The 22,677-nt window shown below is 36.8% G+C and overlaps 1 protein-coding gene across 2 annotated transcripts in view; it reads left to right on the forward strand.

Moving 5' to 3' along the window:
- The window catches only part of LOC132107009 (leucine-rich repeat transmembrane protein FLRT2-like), a 36,787-nt gene extending 15,275 nt beyond the window's left edge, over positions 1-21,512 (forward strand). The window contains exons 1-2 of one of the 2 annotated variants that reach the window (XM_059513138.1): positions 12,750-13,241; positions 15,778-21,512. In XM_059513138.1, coding sequence (XP_059369121.1) covers positions 16,185-18,173 — 1,989 coding nt within the window. In that variant the 5' untranslated portion in view covers positions 12,750-13,241; positions 15,778-16,184 and the 3' untranslated portion in view covers positions 18,174-21,512. Of the gene's footprint in view, positions 1-12,749; positions 13,242-15,777 lie in introns of those variants that run through there. The other variant, XM_059513139.1, reaches the window with a different exon arrangement.
- The last annotated feature ends 1,165 nt before the right edge of the window (positions 21,513-22,677 follow it).

Genomic DNA, 22,677 nt, shown 5'->3' on the forward strand with positions numbered 1-22,677 from the left:
TAGAGGAAACTGGTTTCATTTGAAAAATCAGGTTGCATTAAGATTATTTGTTCCACTGTGCAAATAATGAATATTTCATCAGCCTCATATTTTTCTGTCTAATTATTTAATTTGAACCTGATTTAACCAGATAACATTCATGTCACATTTCATAGAGCCTATGGTCTTCACTGCATTCAGTGGCATTCACTGCATTCATTTTTTTTTTTTTTTTTTTTAATTATGTATTTTTTTTCAGGATCCTTTGATTATTAGAAAAAAAAATCTAAATTTATTTTAAAAAGATTTTGTTTTATTTCTTAGAATTTCTTCTGCCATTTCTATCAATCATCTTAATGCATCCATGCATGAGTAAAATCTATCTATCCATCCATCCATCCATCCATCCATCATGGAAAAAATTATAATCAATTATTTAACCCGATTATGAGCGGAGCATATCACCAAAACTTTATGAACGATTTATTTAAAGGTTGTGATTTAGTTTTTTTTTAGGGGGTCATCCGATGCCCATTTTCCACAAGTTGATTTGATTCTTTAGGGTCTTAATGAAAAGTCTGTAACACAGTTTGGTTAAAATTTCTCAATGGTAGTGTATATATATATATATGCTTTTCAGAGCAAGCCACTCTGTAGCATTTTCCTTTACATGTAAATGAGCTCTGCTAACCCCGCCCCTCTCTTCTAAGCTGCTGTCTTGGGGACTGTTTACTTTAGCCGCATTCATTGTGAAACTTGCTAAATAGCACATTATTAGGAAAGGGGATTTGCAAAGATTCATTAAAAAACATTGTAATCACTTATTTTGTAGGTGAAGCTGGATTACGAATGATTCGTACAAACATAGACACATTTAGGCAGATTAGGGGCGCATTCCCTTCAAAAACAAATGTAATCCACTGCGTCTTCAGCGGCTCAGATGTTAGGAGTAAATGACGACTGCTATGTTCATTATTACATCCAACAACAAAACACTTCAATCACTTACGAGTCATTCTTGTCTACATCCGCTTCAGCGGTGAAACAATGGCAGACTGATGACATTTCACTCAGGGCTGGTCTAAGGTAAGACAACAGTCCAGTCTGTGCTGAAATGCTACTGTCAATCAAACTATTGTGGGAGGGGCCTTTCTTTGTGACGTCACACAGACAGGCATCTGAGAATGGCTCGTTTTTTGAAAGGGGTAAAGATTTTAGTAGATGAAAAAAAAAAAACACTGGGTGGATTTTTATCATTATAGGGTGGTTGTGTACACACACTGCCAACACACATTTCAGTTCAAACTACTTGTAAAAGTGCATGTAATATCGGATGACCCCTTTAAGGCTAATGCAAGTCTAAAGTGGGCTAGGCTGTTCAGTTAACAGCCTGCTACAGAAAAAAAAAAATTGGTTTAATAGATTTATTGATTTTTCTAGATTAATAGATTTATTTATAGATTAATAAATACACTTTCTTTGTGTCTTATTGAAGGTACAAGAGCCCTTCAGTCAAGAGCAGTGAGTGATTTTGTCTATCTATCTATTTATCTACTGTATCTGCACATCCAGCAAAAATCACCTTGGGATTAGTTGAAATGTCATAGCGAAGATCATTAAGAAAAGTTAAATGTAAATATGCAATATCATGTGTTCACCATTTTTTATTATTAATTTATTTGTTTTTAATGCATTGAAATCAAGTGCATGTGCGGCTGCAGTGTGCCTCTGCAAATCTAGTTACTTGTATATGTGTGGATCTAACGGATACATTGAGGTCTCCAGCAGCGCTATAATAAAGTCTACCTCTGCGTTCAGCTTGACCCTCAGGTTTCACTCAGGTGTTGCTACCTGGCTCGCTCCGGCTTCTCTGAATAATGAACGCGAGGTTGCGATCTCTTCATCTTGAGTCGGGGTGACATGAGGACATGAACACTGCAGTCCTGCTTTCTGGTACGGCACAATTTATCTGAGGTGCCACCATCTGAAGGGAGAGAAAAAAATGAGTTAAATGGAGGACGCAAGGCATGAATTATACAAAGGGCCCAGACACACAATGACCTTGGTTCCCTTTAATTTCTCCCTGTTCATTTCCTTTCTTATTTTGAGAGGTAGCTAGCTAGCTAACGCACAACGTCCCCTTGTGCAATCATAAGAAAGAACAGAGGTCATTTCGGTTTCTCTGGAGTGCAGGACGATTAGCAATATGTCATTTGCAGTGTCATGCCTCAGTTGTTGGGCACTGGAGCTAAAAAGACGGAACATACGAGGAAAGAAAGAGTTTGTTGGAGGACCAACATGCCTCTGAGGTGCTGTGCCGCAGGAGGGGCCGGTCGATGCCGTAAATCAATAAACTTTACATCATCACTTGCTGTGGCCCCCTCGGCACAGTGAGGATCATACCATAACACACTTCCATCGTCACACTGAGTGTGTTTTTTACACCCGTATTAACATATCCCAGCATTCCTAGTGAGTCTCGCTGGGAGACATCTAAGACTCCTCTATAAAAGTCGGCTCTGTGCATGGAACAGGAGAGAAGCAAACTGTTTTCTGCTAAACCGCAGGAAGCAGATGGAGGTACAGATTGGGATGAAGGGGGTTTTTGCCTGAGTAAAGCCATATGAGGGGAAAAAAATGTTATTTGAGGATCTTTCTTACATTTGGAAAGTGTGGGCTGCGATAGCGGCGTATCGTAAACAAACCATCTTGTGAGGACGCGCAGCAAAACAGCCTCCTCCGAAAACCAGGGCGTCTTAATCTCAAGCGAATCGCATTTGTCTTGTGGCAAGGGAAGTATTTGGGCAATTTAGAAAATGTAAACAACAAAACTGAAGAGCCGACAAAAAAGACTGAATCAAGCTGTATAAACAGTCTCACGTTCACACCCTTGTTGAGACACTCTCCCTCACTGTAAACAATGGCAGTGTAATCACGAAGCCATTACCGGAAAAGTGGAAGATAACTATGCGTCAGTATTAGACTCAGCACATAAATCACTAACTTGGATGATGGGGGTATCTGAAGCTATAATCCCAAATCAGACATGGCTTTCAGGTGTGAAATTGAATTTTTAAAAGATGTAATCTGAGATTAACAGAATCATTATCCTGCCAAAGAGAATTTTAGTGTGGATGGTTATCAGAAGGGCCAAGTGGCAGTTAGTCATCCAAACTCATTCTTAAGGGGTTTCAAATAGTTATTTCATCTTTACAACATCGTAAAGCCATTACCAAACTATTAGAAATAAACACTTATGTCAGCTAAACTGTTTGCCTTGTTTAAATATAATGGGAAGTAATGAGCTAGAATGATGAGATACACACATAAACATACATACACATATACAGAATATATAAAAAGGGGCCGGTACATAATGCGTTAGGAGAGACATGGTCTGTGTGGAATGAAAAAAATAAATAATGATCTAAAATCCCATTTTTAGAATTGCATTTTACCGCAGAGACATGAGTGCTCCAGTCAAACACTTTTGTTTAGTTTGATGTTTCCATAGATGAACAATGAAACAATTCTGTGTGAATGGCACCTAAATCGATTTGTGGTGCGGCAATGAAAGAGATATTTGTCATCCAATATGCTTGCAGGTAATTGTGTTTTTATATTGCAAGTCAATAAACAAGAAGGTTCATATTAAGTAACTAATATTTTAGACACAATATTGCATCTATATTTTGAGTTCCAAATCAGTCCACATTAAAATAATTGATTGTTTCCAATTAAAAACACAGTAGGGATTTGCATAGCAAACATTAAAAAGTATATTATGAATAGTATGAATGCGATCTTGATATATTACATTTGTAAAACTGACATTGTCATGTGATCTGTCATACCTGTGTCAGTTGCCTTGCTTCATTGTCATTCATAAATCCTATTCTTTGGCCATTCAGGTGCACACTTCAGCATCTCAATAAAAAGATTTGTTTATATGGAAACTTTAGCTTTTTTAACTTAAAACTTTTGTTTTATGAATACTATAAACTTGGACATGCTATTCTGTTCACATGCTGTTTTTAGGTTGAGTGGATGATTCAGTGACTTACAGCCAATTGTTTTGTTTCATTCTGTGTCTTTGTGTAAATTTTTATTCATTTTTATGGTATCTTATTTTATTTATTTGTTTGGTATAATTTCCTGCTAATTTATTTTACAAAAAAAAAAATAATAATAATAAATTAATTAATTAATTAATTCCTAAACATTTAGTGGTTTTCAATGAACTGATTCAATGAATGTTTCAATGAATTTGTAAAAACAGAACCTGTTTATTTCCTGAATGAATCAGTGTTGTAGACTGAATCATTTCAGTAAATGACTCAGTGATGCACTTACTGCCACCTACTGGCAGCAACGACGGAACCCATGAGAAAAGTCAGTGATACAGACAGATAAAAATAAGGATCACCCAAATCGAGAAAACTTCTATTTACTATTGAGCACTGAGCAAGAAGGGCTGTTGAATTGCATCGGGACTCTTGGAAGGCCACTCAGCCGACCGAATGTTAAGACTGGAACTGTTATATAATGTTTATTTAGCTAGTAATTACCACCAGATGAACTTCAATCAAGGTCTCAGTTTAGACAAATTTTTCTATATGGTTTCTAAATATTCTCTTAGCCAGAAAAAAAAAAAAAGTTTGCTTATAGATTCTTTTTTTTTTTTTTTTTTTCTGTGGATTGATGAATTCAAGAATTCCATCTTTAAAAAAAAATGTTATTAGAAAAAAAGAAAGAAAAAAAGGGTAAAAAGCTGTCAGTCTTTGGATTGACAGAAGCTCAGGCTGACATGTGTGGCAGACACTGACTCCTCTCTGACTGTGCCTGTCAGTCTAACTGAAACAGATTATGTCACAATGGCTTATGCTCTTGCCAAATGACTGCTGGCACAAAGTCTGTGAAGTTCAGAGATTGTTCACAATGCCCTGAAGTATATAAATACATTTCCATCTGCACACCAAACCATACACCAGCTTATGCACAAGCCTCATCGTATTTTGACACATTACGAGTTACTGTTGTCTTTTAGTGATCTGAAAGGAATATGCTGACAAAGCCTTGAATGTGAATAAACTCTCTCTTTCATTTTCTCTCCATCATGGTAGGCTGAGCACAGGAGAGCTGTTTTGACAACAAGATTGACCATGAGTGTGTGCCTCATTTGCAACAAAACCGATTCGCCCATTGACTTGCATGCAAACTTTCATTTTCTCAGTGCTCATTAACTGCTTACAAGACTTGATTTTGCATTTATTAAACCTCAAAACATCCCTCCAGAGGTCATTTCTTAAGACACAAGCAGATACATGTATGAGTGAAGAATTACCTTTGGGGATATTGGATATTGGCCTGGGCCAATCATGAATAATGACTCAGGCACGCAAATACCCTGAAGCCACTGCACCTGAGACCTTGTAGTAAGTAAGGTCAGAGTATACACAAGAGATCAGGAGTGTGCTAACCAAGAATCAGATCAGTCCTGTCACTAAAATCATGAATAAATATTCAGATTAATACATGTTCAGTCGTACTTTACGATATAAAAAATAATTAAAATAAATAAATAAATAAATAAATAAAAAAAATCTATTTAAACATACTTTTTACACTAATTCATTCATTTAAATTTTTAGTTCAACAGTGTATACACAGTAAATAATGTCCCATGTTGCCATGCCATGTCTGTTTATTGTAAGCTATCTGTGCTTGTTTTTCATTTATGGTTGATTTATGGCCAGTTGTAGGTTATGATTTACTGGAAATATATAAAAAACCGTTGGACATGTATTATTATTATTATTATTATTATTATTATAAGTTGTTTTAACAGATTAATATAAAAGGTCAGAAAACGAATAATTATTTCGCTTTATATACATCGTAGAATTGCACATTTATTATAGGTCTGTTTAAATATATAAAAACAGAAAAGCATAGAATTGTTAACATTTTTGTTCTGTATAATTTTCCAGATTACACTTTTTTTTCTCGCTTTTTTAACCCCTGTTATTTCATATTCGTTAAAACAACAATAACTGTGAAAAATACAGATGCACAAATATCAAACACATTTTATAAATAAATGAACAAACGAATGAACAAGGGAGGAATAACACTTATTGACAGATTTTGTAGATATGCTAAAAAAATCTATATCTCTTAAAACGTTTAATTTTATAGTTAGTATTTTCATGGTTAAAAACAATAATAATAATAAGTACAATGACATTAAATACAAATCTTTACTTGCTTTTTTATTTAGTTTAGTACCAAAATAAAAAACAGTAGGCTAAATAAATAAAAAATGAATACTTTTGAAAAGGTAAGGAAAAGTAGAGGGAAAAGTATGCAACATTCATACAACAAAGACAAAACATGATATAACAATAATAAAAAAGAACAATTAAAAAAAAAAAAAACACTCAATTAATCCTTTCTAGCCTATCATTGGTACAATAATCAATTATATTTATGTGTAACATGAACACTGTAATGTAAAATGTTACCACACAGTGTAATCATCTAATTGTAGCTCAGCACTTCCTCTGAGAACAAGAAAACACTGAGCCGTGTGAATACAGGTCCAGTGCAGATGACCCAAGATGAGGGGAAACTCACCCTCCTCAGACTTGAGCTCGGCGGAGGGAAATTTGCAGCAGATGTGACTTCAAACAGCGGCGCTCCCGGCAGGATTAGGGCGCTGGATGAGACCCATCCTCCGGCTGCCTCTCTGACCTCTGTCTCACTGTCTTTCTCCGCCAAGTCGGCAGGAAAAAACAAGGCCTCGCTTGTTGCGAGATGCTGTTTTTACAGCTTGCCGAAGCGGTCTCGCTCGGCCGACTGAAACATTGCATACTTTGACTGTCCTCTTGTGTAAGAAGCTCGGGGCTCATTGAACACTTGCTCTTTGACCGTCTTGTAAAGGTGTTGGTAAGTGCAAAGGAATTGAGGAGCTGATTATAAAAAAGAAAAAAAAAGCCCATATATGCACAGCTGCTCACAAATCTCAAAGATTTGTTCAACACTAAATCCATCATGCGTGTCATTTCACAAAAGTCATTTAGATTTTTTGACAGTATTGATGCAGACTAGACTTATATTAGTTATTAAACAGGCCAGAGAGCCACCAGAAATCGATTAAAAACACATAAACATGCAAATCTACCACATCGCATGTACTGTAAAAGTGCAATGCATGCTGGTCAGGAGCACGAGTGGGCATTTTTCTCTCTCTGTAGTACTCCGTTTATGGATCGGGTCCAGAGGGGTCAGTGAGCAAGGGCTTTGATCCAGATTTTAAGCTTTGCCTCCCAAACACCCACTGAGTGCTCAACCAGCAGAATAAATGTGACCTGAAACCTATTTCCAGTCAAATCTAACTGCAGTGGAACATTTTTATCAGATGTGATATGAGTCAAAAATATTTACTTAAGGCTGTAAAATAATACATTTTGAAACAGAACTGCTATCAGCCGCAAGGTGTTAGCATTTGCTCTTAGCTACCATATACAGATTAAAATATTAATTGCAAAACTGCTGGTCATTGTGGGAATTATGTCAGTTGAGGAATAGTCTTAATCTGGTTAAAAATCTAAATTATTTTCACACAATACAAATAATAATATTAATATATAGTGTCTTCAAAGATGACAGCTTATATTTGTCATCAAAAAAAAAAAATCATACAAAAGTAAGCTATCATCTTTGAAGAAAATGTATATATATATATATGCCAAAAGTACATGAAAATCCATATTTTAAAAGTACATTTAAAAAGCATTTATAGTTTCCATATATCAATTATACCTTAAAATGTGTATTATTATTATTATTATTATTTATTTTATTTATTTTTTGTAAATGATGACAATGTAAAATAAAGGCTTGTTGTTAGTGGGAATTTAGATTCACCTTAGCGTGTCACTTCTTTTGAGAGAGAGAGAGAGAGAGAGAGAGAGAAAGAGAGAGAGAGAGAGAGAGAGAGAGAGAGATCTTTAAAATTTGACATATGACATATTTTGGACACAATTCTGGAAAGGTGGGCTTTGAATTATTTACTCAACCAATCCATAAAAAAACAGTCCTTTATCACCAAAACAAATCTTAATATCCTTTAATAAAATATATGTGTGACTCTAAAATAGTTTTTTATCCACAATTTGTTAAACTAAATAAATAAATGAATAAGCAAACAAATAAATAAACAGCCATAAATAAATAAATAATGTTCTAAAATATGTAAAAAATCATGTGTGTTAAGTTCAATTTTACTCTCAACAATTTTGGATTTCTGAGACATGCACAATAATAATACAATACAATGTAGCCATTTAATCTGAACTAGAAATTACAATGTGAACATTTAACATCAACAAACTCTTAGGTGCTTTCAGCCACAAAGTGTAAGTGTGGTCTCGGCTATTAAATATTTAGCACTTAAAAGTCCTGGATACTGACATACTGCAGTAGAGGTAATAAAAGTCTAAGATCAATTCGAATGTTAGCATATTATAGTATGATGTAGGTGGTCTTAAGGAAAATTATCTGTGCAATTTTCACAGTGTGACGGCGAATATAAATCACACATGAGTTTTCGTAGCAGCCGTTTGAACACTTCAGACCAGTAAAACTCCTGTGCAATAGATCTGCATTTGTTTATTTGAGTCGTCGGCTGCCGAAGGGCCATGTGGTTCATTAAAAGCAATACGAAAATAAAATAAATTCTTACACTTGAATAAAAGGAGCTGTAAATTATGCCTCTGCCACTGTCGTATTATAAAACCGAAAGCCATGACATAATACTTCAGAAAACCTTCTGCTGTGTGAGTATTGCGATTTATTCTGGTAATGAAGCGCTGTGCATGTCTCATACTGATTTATAACACAGAGAACTAGAGAGTAGAATATTGTGAACATGAACTCTGGTATTAGCAAGGATACTGTCTACTAAATATGTAACTTACTTATATACAAAATGTTTATGTGGTCACCCACTTACCTGGTGTTTATCAACAACTACACAGCTTGACTTCAATTTCCTTTGACTTGAGAAACTTAAATTTATATATGTATGTATGTATGTATGTATAAAGGTTCCAAAATAGTTTCAGAGAGTACAGGTTTGTTTGACATTAGAGTTCATTACAATTTTCATTTTTGTTTGTACTCTATGAATAAAAAAAATATGATACATGCATTTTTTTGCTTTTTTTGTGGTGCATTATGGGACTTTTTAGGTTGCCTTCACAGAATCCTTACTATCACACAAGACCGATTTTTTATTTTTCTTCTTCAGTAGATGGTATTCCATGTAAAATATGGTAGCCTATCATTTTACTTCTGCATATTTTTGGGTTCAGTATATAATTCATTGTCTGTATGGCAGACAGATTTATGTTAAAATTTAATTTTGTGGACTGAGAAAGACGAAGCAGTCAATCACTGCCATTTAAAGATAAAAATACATAAAAAAGACATCTGGAAAGTCACTAAAAGGGCTCTTTGCAACGTGATACGATGGAACTTGGAAACTAGGATCAATTTGTTTTCAATAAGGAGGGAGTCACTCTCATTTCTCAATGTTCAATGATTATAATTCTCTGCCCTTCCTTGTCATTTAATCTAACGATCGCAAATTGATTGCCAAATCACTTGGGTCCTAATAAGTGTGTGGAGTTTTCCCTCCCACTGGATATAGGCCGATGTCAAGCTGTCCCTTCACTGTTAGTCGGCTTCTATTTAAATATCATGTTGCGTTTACAGTAATCTGGACCTAATTAAAATGTATAGTCTGACAGAGTGCAGTATCGGCACATTCTGTGCGTCTTTCATGCCAGTGAGTGAATAGTTAATGAACGTTACACTGCCTTGAACTTTGGAGAGAGGGAGAGAAAGAAGCAGTATATGGAAGTAGGAAGGCACATAAGTACACAGTATACATAGACATTTCTGTTCATATTGATTGGTTATTGCTTATTATGATTCGTGGTAAAAGTGTTGCCTGAAGGAACGGTTGAAAGGAGTAAATCAATTAATAAATGTGTTTTCCTTTATTTCGGCTCTGAGAAATAAGCATTGCAGTCTCTGAATATTTGCTTGGAAATCTCTAAAGCTCACTTGAATTTGTTGTACATTATTAGACATGACGTTATTGGAAGACTGTCTGAAAGCAGTTACCTTAGAAGGTGCTTTCATACAAACACGGCGCCTGTCAAGTCAATGACTAACTGGGTAGCAAGACAGCTGTCTTTGGTTTTCAAACACACGCAGAGAGAAAAAGCGAGATTCCCTTAAGTTTGCCTCAGCCACCTCGAGACAATGGAGAACATCTGGATAAAATGTTAATAACTTAATGTGAAACAGGGACTGCATTCAATTCCTGATAGGAAAGCAGGGTAAAATGAATTAATTAGGAGTTTGTGTGGGATAAAGAGCTTCTGAATTCATTCAAACACTCAGTTCACCCATGTATCTGACATCGCCGCTTCTTTTATGAATGCTAAAAACAGATAGAATGTTGACATTTTATTAGTGAGAAACCACTTAAATTTTGACTTCGAGTTTATCTTACCTCTTGTATGATACTTTTATGATAATTCTGCATCTCAAGGTAATTGTGACTTTTTATATCAAAATTCGAAATCGCTCTTGCTAGTTTATATCACACAGTTCCAATTTATTTATTTTTTTAAGAATTGACCTTTCGCAAAGAGCTAGATCAACGGGTGATCTGGCCAATTAGAATGCGGATATTATGTACCGCCACTGCTATCCGCCATCTTGCCCGACAGCCACGCCCGGTCTCCATAGAAATCCATGTTAAAACGGGGTCAAAAGTATAGACTGAATTTAAACTTTTTCAATATAATTAAATATAAATATGTGCGGAGGGTTAAGCTATGGTTTTGTTGGCTGCCACAGTAACGGCAATAAGCTAAGGAAGCTTTGTGTACCAGAAAACATATCATGTCATTCGCTGCATGCATGGCTTTCAGTGCTTAAGTTTAAATACTGAGTGTGAAATAATAAAATGATATGTTAAAAAGTGTGTTTTTATCATTCTGTGGACAAAATGCTGTGAACTTCGCCCCGAATGGGAGCTCTATATCCATAATCATGTGCGCTCATCTGTTTTCAAAGCAGCTAACCCTGCGTCACTTAATGTCATCTTCCTACTCATCAAACTATGACAGGTCCTTTAATGCAAAAGGATGGTCATTGCGACACTGTAAAGTGATGAAACTATGGCGCCATGTGCATAACAAACAAACAAAAAACAAACATTTTATTATGTGGCTAGTTAAAAATAACTAGGGTGGAGTTAGGGGTGGACCTTATTTGTATGTTAAAGGAATAGTTCATCCAAAAATCGAAATTATGTCATTAATAACTCACCCTCATGTTGTTCCAAACCCGTGAGACCTCCGTTTATCTTCGGAACACAGTTTAAGATATTTTAGATTTAGTCTGAGAGCTCTCAGTCCCTCCATTGAAGCTGTGTGTACGGTCTACTGGTCTACTGAAGCATTGAAAATACATTTTGGTCCAAAAATAGCAAAAACTACAACTTTATTCAGCATTGTCTTCTCTTCCGTGTCTGTTGTGAGAGAGAGTTCAAAACAAAGCAGTTTGTGATATCCGGTTCGCGAAGGAATCTTTCGATGTAACCGGATCTTTTTGAACCAGTTCACCAAATCAAACTGAATCGTTTTAAACGGTTTGCGTCTCCAATACGCATTAATCCACAAATGACATAAGCTGTTAACTTTTTTAATGTGGCTGACACTCCCACTGAGTTCAAACAAACCAATATCCCGGAGTAATTCATGTACTCAAACAGTACACTGACTGAACTGATGTGTAGAGAGAACTGAAGATGAACACCGAGCCGAGCCAGATAACGAACAAAAGACTTATGAAAATTAACCATGGTTTTACTACAAATAAAACCAAAAAACCATGGTTACTATAGTTAAACCATGGTAACCACAAATTAACCATGGTTTTGCTAAATTAACCATAGTTTAACCATGGTATTTGTAGTAAATCTGTGGTTATACGCCAAAAAACCATGGGTTACTACAGTTTTACTATAATAAAACCATGGTTATTTTACACACAGTTTCAATGGAGGGACTGAGAGCTCTCGCACTAAATCTAAAATATCTTAAACCATGTTCATGAAGATAACTCATGGGTCTCATGGGTTGTGAACGACATGAGGGTGAGTTATTAATGACATCATTTAGATTTTTGGGGTGAACTATCCCTTTAAGGTGAATAATTAGTTAGGTGCTGTATGAATCACACACAAATTCATAAGAAATTTCACCAAGCAAAGTAGTTGCATTACAGATTTGGTTTGGCTCCACCCAAGCAAGAAAGGAAATCAAGTTTAAAAGACGAAAGACAAGGCTGAACAAATGCAGAGAAAAATAAAGTAGGCTATGTATTTATTTATGGGTAACTTATACCCTTAGGTGACACAAAACTAGACTAGACTGGCGATTAGTGTTTTGGCATTATTTCACTTAAATGACACTGACGATAAATGGTACAAAACTAAACATCAGCACGGAAATCAAACTCTCATCCTTAAACAGAGAAGGGGAAGTTAAAATGCAAGTGTCATTCCACCCCAGCCTGTAATCTCTTTACTCAGGACAGTGTGGGAGGACCGACCGAGAGAGAGAGACAGAGAGAGAGAGAGAGAGTGAGAGAGAGAGAGAGAGAGAGAGAGAGAGAGAGTCGGAGGTGTGCAGTGAACAGATCATTACCATCGCCGCTTTCCTCTGTAAACATCTCTCGGAGATAATTCGGCGAACTCTTGCGTTTTGCTTTCACGAAGTATGATGGTATATGATACGCGGTGACGTGGATGTATTTTGGGCTTTTTCGGCGAGTTTACCGACTCCTGGAAAAAGTGGATTTTGCAAATGTGAATTTAATGTAAATTAAAGGTTTAAACGAGGGCTCAGCCGTGGAACAAGGAACAGAGGGAGTCGCTTCGGCAAAAAAAAAGTAGTGAGCGCGGACACCGAGCTCTCCAAACGGTAGTGAGTATGCTGTCCGGAGGAGCCGCGGGCGGAGAGGAGCTCGGAACCGATTCGGTAGAACAGTATGTAACGGGAATGGCGTTGGATCTGTGCGTCCCGACTATTCCACTGAGCGCATGAAGAACAAGAAGAGGGGGACAAGTGCTAAATGTTGTTTAATAATACACGGAGAAAATCATGTTTGATAAGGTAGGCTGATTTCGATGGCGACAGCTGCATTTATTCTGCTGGATGAGGTCCATTTACCCGTCTAACAACAGTAACAGAATTGATATCCATATTTTAAGTTAAAAGTGTTCGTTTGTACCCTATACGAAGTTCGCAGGCATTTCGTCAGAAACTATTCTGCTGTAACTGTGGGCTTTTACTTTTCCGTAAACTGCTGCGTTCGTAGGTTAGACTAAGTCAGCATTTCAATATCTCAGATCACATATTTGGGGTAAATAGTGGATAACCAAAGCGGTTTATCTGGTCAAACATCAAAAGTCATACCATCGTTTGTCTTTTACTTACGCTCGGCTCTCAGTACCAGTGATTATTCATTCACATCAACAGCTTCGCTGCTCTCTCAAGTTCACCTTATCCGCTTCGAAATGTCTCCTACGATTCAAACTTTCAGTGTTGCTTTGTCTTTACTCATTTTGTTTTGTCTGCGAGCATGCGTTCTGGTTAAGACTTACTGTAAATAAATAAATAAATAAATAAATAAATAAATAGTTACATTTAGCCATGGTTGTCAGAAATACGTTTCAGGGATGGCGTTTGATGCCTGCACATTTAGCAATTCTCAACCGTATATTTTCTCAGCTAATACATAGTAAGTGTCTATAAGCACCATAAAAATAAAAGGTAGTAAAATGGATGTCCACCATGAAATCAACGTTCAGCAAAACTGGAAGTTGCATGAAGAATAGCCAATAAACATAGAGCATAGACAGAGTACAGTGTGACCCACACACACACAAAAAAACAACAACATGCTATGACATAAATAATTCAAATACACTAAATAAACAGCATGATATTATCAATATTAAATAACCTATTGCACCCAAGTTATTAGAATAGTAAGGACATATGCATTATTTCAACAATAAATATTTAAATTAAGTATAATAAAATATTTTAATGTCTATTATAGCCTACTTTTTTGTTTGTTTGTCTTTTGTAACCAGTAACCTAACTATTTTGTAACTTTAACACAATATTTTAGCAATATTTTACTGCAAAAGTACATGAATTGTCTTGAATCTGTATTTTTTACTTCCAAATTTATATTTTACAGTAAAACTACATTTATTGTGTGTTAAAATAAATGTATTGTATATAACGCACATGTAACAAATTAACAGTTTTATACTCTAACACTTTTACAGTTATGAACCTATTTTACACTGTAGGATACACTCTTAAAACTAAAGGTTCTTCATTGGCATTGATGGTTCCATGAAGAACACCTATAAAAACTTCTAATTGGTTCTTTACTGGAAGAACAATAAGAAGAAGAAAAAAAAGGTTATTTAGATTAATAAATGCAGTAAGAAGAAAAAATAACTGTTCACTATAGGGTTCTTTGGGGAACCAAAAAAAAAAAAAGAAAGACATTAGAACGTCTATTTTAAACATGCATAGTTTGCTGTAAACATCTTTATACTCATGATTATGCATTTTAATGTCATTTCAAATAGGATTGTGTCAGATCTAAATGCCTTTATATATTAGGCCTACATTTTTCTTAATTTAAATCACATTTGTGATAGCTTGCCTCTTAGTAAAGACAAGCTTTCTCATGCCAGGCATTGATTGTTTTAACTCTATTAACAAGGCAGATGGTATAAGCCACAAAAGCAAAAATCCAATGCAGAGGTGTTTGCTGGAGGGTCAAAATGCCAAGAAGTATGTTATTTTACAGTGATTATGAAAGCAAAAAAAAAATTAAAAACAACTAAAAAATACAAAAAGGGCTGACAATTATTTTTATAAATTACATTTGTACATAAATACTGTTTTTGGAATTGTCAACTACAAAATATCGAATTTCACAAAATGTAAATGTCATAGAAAAAACTTGTTTTGTCCCCTAGAAAAAAAAAAAAAAAAAAACCTTGCCTCCAGCAATGATTAAAGGGCAGCAGCTGCCTTGCTCGATTAGTTTATTTAGGTGAAAAATGGTGCACGTTTAACTTATTTTTATTTTAATCTTAACTTTTTAACAAAATGCAAGCAATACAAGTCTGAACAGTAGATTCAGTATTCTGAGTTCTGATTATGATTCTGAGATCTCGAACTAGTACAAAACCTTTTTGTTGAGGAGAGAAAAAATACTGTATTGATCATTTATTTCAGATAGAGGGGCTAAATGATACCCAAATCCCATTTAATTTGACAGGGAGCATTCGTCACTCTGACCTGTGTAAGACACCCCCACTCCCTCATCTCATTTGATTGTTTTTTTTTTCCCCTGAGCTACACTCAAAGGGGACGTGAATATTCTATGATGCATAGTGAAGACTCTATAAGCCACATAGTCAGAAACATTTTCATTGCTTTTTAATTATTTTAATGATTTTTAATGATTAAATTCACAGATAAACCAGATAAACCTAAATTTTTGGGTGTGTAAAAAAACATAAAAACACATAAATGTATAAAGTTTATTGGCCTACTGCATTTTTGTTGTAAATCCACACTTATTGTATTCTAATTTGTCCTTGTTTTGAAACAGGTCTCTGGATCCAAATGTCACATCTTCCGGAAAGTGCTCGGGCTGAGGCCCATCAGCACTTGACAGCAGACTGGGAGGTGGATGGTGTGGCTCCGTGCTTCAGTACTCTCTCAGTCACACCCTGCTTGGGCCCTGCAGTGAATGAGAGCAGTTCTGCTATGATCTGATTCCTCAGCATGGATGGCTTGAGTGAGAGAACCCATGCACTCTAATGAAACCACCTCTCCAGTCAAGGACTAGAAATTATCAAGGGGATTACTCCTCAAATTCCTGGTTTATCTGTGAATTGTACATTAGAATAATATTTTAGAGGACTTACTTTTGCTGGATTTGTGACATTTCCTTTTTACTCCCTTCAACCACTGATATTGTCTTGCCATTTCTTTTCCCTCACTTTCTTTTTCACTATGGAGTTTCAAGCCGGATTTTGGAATAATGATTGGACTTCATTTCTTCGCTTTTGGTTGACAGTGTTGTTGAGTTTGCATGTGCAGTTCAGCCCCGTCTCCTCCTGTCCCAAGGAGTGCCGCTGCGATAGAACATTTGTTTACTGTAATGAGAGGAGCCTGACATCTGTGCCTCTGGGGGTGCAAGAGGGATACAAGACCCTCTTCCTCCACAACAATCAGATCAACAATGCCGGCTTTCCATTGGAGCTACACAATGTTGCTTCTGTAGAAACTGTTCACCTATATGGAAATCAGCTGGATGAATTTCCCCTCAACCTTCCCAGGAATGTTCGAGTGCTGCACCTCCAGGAAAACAACATCCAGACTATCTCCAGGGCAGCGCTTGCCCAGCTACCCATGCTGGAGGAACTCCATCTGGATGACAACTCCATCTCAACCGTAGGGGTAGAGGAGGGTGCTTTCAGGGAGGCTATTGGCCTCAAGCTTCTTTTCCTCACCAAAAACCATCTGAGCAGCATTCCTATCGGATTACCAGCCGATCTCAAGGAGCTGCGTTTGGATGAGAATCGCATTGCTGACATTGACGAGGATGCCTTTCAGAATGTCACCACCCTGCAACGACTTTTGCTGGATGGGAACTTGCTTGAGGATGAGGGCATTGCTCCTGGAACCTTCCAGGACCTGGTCAATCTGAAAGAACTGTCCCTAGCTCGAAATTCCCTCACCACTCCACCACCATTGCTCCCTGGTGCATCCCTGACCAAGCTTAATCTGCAGGAAAACCAGATGGACACCATTGAAGTGACAGCCTTCGTCGGGCTTGGTAAACTGGAGAAGTTAGATATCTCTAGCAACCAGCTTCAGTTTCTTCCACCGGGTGTCTTTGACGGATTGAGAAACCTGAGGCACCTGAATGCGAGAAACAACCTTTGGAGGTGTGATTGCAACATTAAGTGGGTCATTGCATGGCTCAGGTCTCTACCTTCTGCGATAAACGTCCGTGGGTTCACGTGCCAGAGTCCAGAAAGGGTGCGTGGCATGGTAATTCGAGAACTCACCTTAGATGCCATCGACTGCCCAGCGGGCACCGTGCTTCATCCCTGGCCAACGCATTCATATCCATCTACACTGCCACCCCGCAGAACCACCACCATCACCACGACCATCTCAAAAACCACCCGCTTCACCACCATTTCATCCACTGCTTTTTACCCCGCCTCGGCCAACCCCACACCTCCATTTCCACATTTCCCTCCTGGTCCCCTGCCTCCGTACGAAGACCCCTTAAAAATCTCCTTTCATGTAGTGAACTCTACCTGCATTGATGTGAGCTGGGAATCTTACTTCACTGTGACGGCTTACAAGGTGACTTGGGTCAAGATGGGGCAGAGTTTGATGAGTGACATTACTCGAGAAAGAACAGTCCCGGGATACCAACGAAGACTTAGCTTGTCAAATTTAGAACCCAGGTCTATCTACCGCATCTGTGTGTACGTTCTGGATACTCTCAACACGTACAGACCGGGTGAGGATACTATCTGTTCTGAGGCTAAGACCAAATCCACATCCACATACTCTGAATCTGAGCAGGCTGCCCAGCAAGACAACACCTCCACACTCCTATTGGCTGGCGTGATAGGTGGAGCAGTGTTGGTGGTCTTAGTGACACTTCTAAGTTTGTTTTGCTGGCACATGCACAAGAAAAGCAGGTCTTCATCGTCCAAATGGAAATACAATCGCGGCAGGAGAAAAGATGACTATTGCGAGGCCGGCACCAAAAAGGATAACTCCATCCTGGAAATGACTGAAACGAACTTTCAGATAGTGTCACTGAACAATGAGCAGCTTTTAAAAGGGGACTTCAGAATTCAGCCCATCTACACACCTAATGGAGGGATTGGGCTCAGAGACTGTCACCTCAGTAACAATAGCATAGCGTACTGCAAGAGCAGTAATGTTCCCAGTGTGGACTTCTGCCCCACATGATGCTTTTCGTTGGATGCTACAACCATTTCTTCAAAGAAAATGTAGTTCAATATACTGTACAATACATGTATACATATATACATATATATATATATATATTTCCAGGTGCAGTCAACATGGTAATTTATACTGTGGAAAAGTATGTGGAATTCTGCTATATTTTCTATTCTTAGTAAATATGAAATGGTTTTGTAATATGTGAGGCTCAAGGTGGTTTCGCTCAAGAACGCTGTGGATGTTTTGTATAATTGAAGCACGTTGGCTACCTGCTGCAAGTGTAGTCCACAGGTTTTGCCTTTCTACCACTTTAAGATCTTGAAAATATTGCTAACCACACAACCAAAATATGCCCTTTGTTCTGAAATACAGCTACCCCTTCACACAACAGTAGTTAAGATAACACAGTGGCCAGGAAACCAAAACACCGCTGATTAAGCTGCAGTAGAAAGAAAAAGGAGCTGAGTTTTTTCTTTTTTGGAATTGAAGTGCACTTTCTTAATGCAGCAAGAGAGCATGAGCAGTCATTCAGGAAATTAGCTTTTGTGGATATCACATTTGAAGGGAAAAGGGACCACTCTTCAACACCCTGCAGTTCTCACAAGTAGAAGCCTACGTCAGTGAATGGAGATGGTTAGAAGGGTTCCTGTGCAAGCATTTTTCAGGCATATTTGTGTATCATTTTGCCCACCAGGGGGCAGCTTGTCTCAGTACATACATAGGATAACAGCTCAAATACACCACAGACACTCTAGCATGTTAAAATTCTGAGTTTTTTTTTTCTAAAAAAAGCTTTTGTGCAGGATCCTTATTTTCAAGTAATTAGCAGTCCAAACATTAAATGAGCTAATATAATAGCTAAACCCCTGTGGTAAACTTCTAATATCCAGAGGGAGCTCTGTAATCTCCTTCATGTTTCTTTAATTATAATTTATAAAACATAAGAAAACGATGAAAAATGTTGACTTTGAATCTGCATTTGCCTTTTATATACTTAAATTGCCCTTTCTGAACATGTTCTGTGATTTACAAATTAGGTCAGGGTATTACACAGAGCTCCAACTCTCTATTTCTGTGCTCTTACACAAGTGATCAGGAACATTCTACAGCGACATCCACATCATTGTCTAGCTTTTCCTTTAATAACCAAAACCCTTTTTTAATCATGCATCACATCAGGTGGGATGATGAATAGACATTTAAACAAAAGACCTCTTTTCACAGAGAAGAACTGGCACATGCCAAATTCTGTCTTTGAAAGAGTTTCAGATCCCTGCATGAGTGCAATTAGGACTATTATTATTATTTTTTTCAATGGCACACAAGTTTTCCAGGACAGAGAGCCGAGTTTGGAATTCAGGCTTGCTGTGGAGAAGTATTTATCATGCGCTCTTACTCATAGACTTTACTTGCTTTGACAAGATTTTATTTTGTGGGCTGAGTTCAAACCCCCACTGCATAATCCCTGGTCCAAGAAAGGGAAAAAATGCAGAGGTTATTTTCGCTTGGCAGGAGGATTTAAGACTGGGACGGGGGTTTGTAGTTGGGGTGGTGGTCCTAATTGTCGGAGTTAACCCTTCAGTGCTTTCCAACTTGGCATTAAGGTTTAGACTAGATGGCTGGATACTTGTTTACATCAAATGGATCTTTGATTTCTGTGACTGACACAGTTGGTGCTTGCACAGGTTAACTACCAACAACCCACAAGGTTTGTCTCTGTGGCACAAACAAAATGCTCTCTTAAAGGAAAGAAGGGCTACTGCACTTCTGTGGTCATGAAAATATTTCTCCTTAGCATCCCTACAGGCTTCTCCGACCACCCCGTCCCTACTTTTCCTTGAAATCTGGAACATCCTCAGGCTCCATTTCTCATCTGAAGGCTTTTAACTGATGTGTACACCATTAAGAATTCATTTCAAATCCTGTGGCCACCCGTAACTCTTTTTAACAGACTTCCTCCACACAAGTCCGGTGCGGTTGTCAGTCTCAGGTTCCCCGAGAGGAGGCGGTTGCAGTGGCACAGACCCAATTGTATCGCTGCATAGTTAACCCGTTAGTGAGATAAATCTGTCCAGAGCCTCTCGCCGACATATTTTCACAGAGAGGAAAGTAATGGCAGAGAAACTTATTTGTGCCACTATCCAGTACATCACTCCCTCTGTCGAAGTCCTCAGAGCTAGCTTTTGCTGGGTCGCTACCATAACCATAAATGTTTCATACTTAACAGTTTTATCTATTGCCTTACCGTAACCCAGCAGTATGTCTTAATGTGGTTCATTCATGTGAAGGATTTGACATCATTTACAGAGATTCTGTGGATTACATGTTTTGAAGGCAGGATTGCATGGAAAGCATATATTTTGAAGGGCAATTGCAAACAGAATCTTGACAGACATAAATAGATGACACTGCTAACAAGCCAAGGTCTATCCTCCAGACAAGAATGGCGTGTTATGATTCAGAGTGACTCATTGCTTCATTCGTGTGGCGTACATTGTTCTTTATTTTATATGGATGAGCTGAAAATCACAGTAGTGGCCCTGTAGTCAGATGGATGTATTACACAAAAGGGACTGTGAGCAATGTCTTGCGTCCATAATCCTACCCAACAGTCAATCCGTCTCTTGAAAAAGCACATTGATTTGGTTTGGAATAAATTTTCTAAATGACTGTGAGGTCAGTCTGAACAAAGCACTACCACAAATGTGGCTGAATTAATCTTTGATCTTTGTGTGTCCCTTTCAGTCTTTTTTTTTTTTTTTTTAAAGAATATTGTTCATTATGATTTGAAAGGTTTTCTCACATGTGCAATTTGGTATACCGGTATATATATTCACTATTAAAACTTATTTAATACAGACACATCAGCACATCAGTTGACATAGTGGTTTTACATTAGGGCAAAACAAAATCTAACTGATGTTTGAATGAATCGGTTACTGTGTGGCAGTTGATTCTAATGACAACCTGAAAACCGTGACAGGTTTAACAACAACCACAATGTTTCATGTGTTTTAGCATTTGGGTCTTTTTTCTTCACGTTTAATATGGGGAGTGATTCTGCTTTTCTCATATGGTGATTTGTTTGTTCTGTAAGCTGGGTTTTGCAAGTAGACTCCATTGGGAACCAAAGTAATTTTTGTTTGCTATGTACATTTAATTTCTTTCGTTTGTTTCCACTACTAAACTGTTGTTGTTGTCCCATGTATGTGCCTTGAAATGAACTTACAATGTAAAGTCCTTGAAACCTTTAAATGTTTTTGCACAAGCTGTAAATATAGAAACCAAGCTTTTTTTTTTTTTTTTTTGAAAATAAAGGAGCCATCAGAATTGACAGATAAACTTGTCCACTAAAGGCAAATATTAACTTTCTTATTTTTTCAAAATGTGTGTGATCCATTATTCACATTGTACCAAAAACTGTTATCCAAACCGATGTCCAAAACTGTTGGCTAGTATGATGTTTTTTTTTTTTTTTGGATTAATGATTCTACTTGCTTTAGTATGGTCTTATATATATATATATATATATATATATATATATATATATATATATATATATATATATATATTATATATATAATTTTTTTTTTTTTTGAGGTCTGAGCAAATTATTTCACATGCTGCACATACCGAAACATAAAATACATTACAGACATTACTGACCAGAAAAGCTAAAGCTGAAATGTAAGTATTTTACAGTAGAGATGTACGAAGGTTTATAATGATGTAATAAAACTATCAATCAGATGACAGAAGGAATGTAGTAGGTATACAACAGGTTTTAGAGGCCTTAGAAATTTGTATCAAATGATACAGTATAGGATTTATAGGTTAAAATGTATGGATTTTAGGTTATTTTATTGAATTTAATCACTAACATTGAATATGTGCAATACATTACATTGAAAATGTGATTTTGGTTCCACCATAAAATAATAATAAACATAATTAAATCTATATTCTTATCATTTTCGGGAGCCATATAAGCTGTATGCAAGAATGAAACCATCATTTAGTTAATAATTATAAAAAAAAAGATTACAAAAATATCCCCATCAGCTGTATAATAGTAAATATAATAACTCTTAATATAGTATAATGTAACATTATAAATTTAAGAAATATATTAAAGGGGTCATATGATGTGATTTAAAGTTTTCCTTTATTTTTGTAGTGTTACAATCTCTTGGTGCATAAAGACGATTTTACTGTTGCAAAGACTAAAGTCTTAAACCCAAAGAGATATTCTTTATAAAAGTTAAGACTCTTCCATGCCCTCCTTAAACACCTTGTTTAAACACGTTCTACGTCACAATGTGGGAAGATTTTCATAACGCCACTCAAATGTTCACACAAAGAAAGAAGGTGTAACCTTTGATTCTCGCTGTTGCCGCCAGTGCCATGTCAAAGAGACGCTGTTTCGTTGTGAAAAAATAATATTTTTTTTGGCCTTCCAAAAGAAGACACAACTAGAAATCAGTGGTTAAGTTGTATTTACAACACT

The sequence above is a fragment of the Carassius carassius genome, chromosome 27 (genome assembly GCF_963082965.1).
Source record: "Carassius carassius chromosome 27, fCarCar2.1, whole genome shotgun sequence".
NCBI lineage: Eukaryota > Metazoa > Chordata > Actinopteri > Cypriniformes > Cyprinidae > Carassius > Carassius carassius.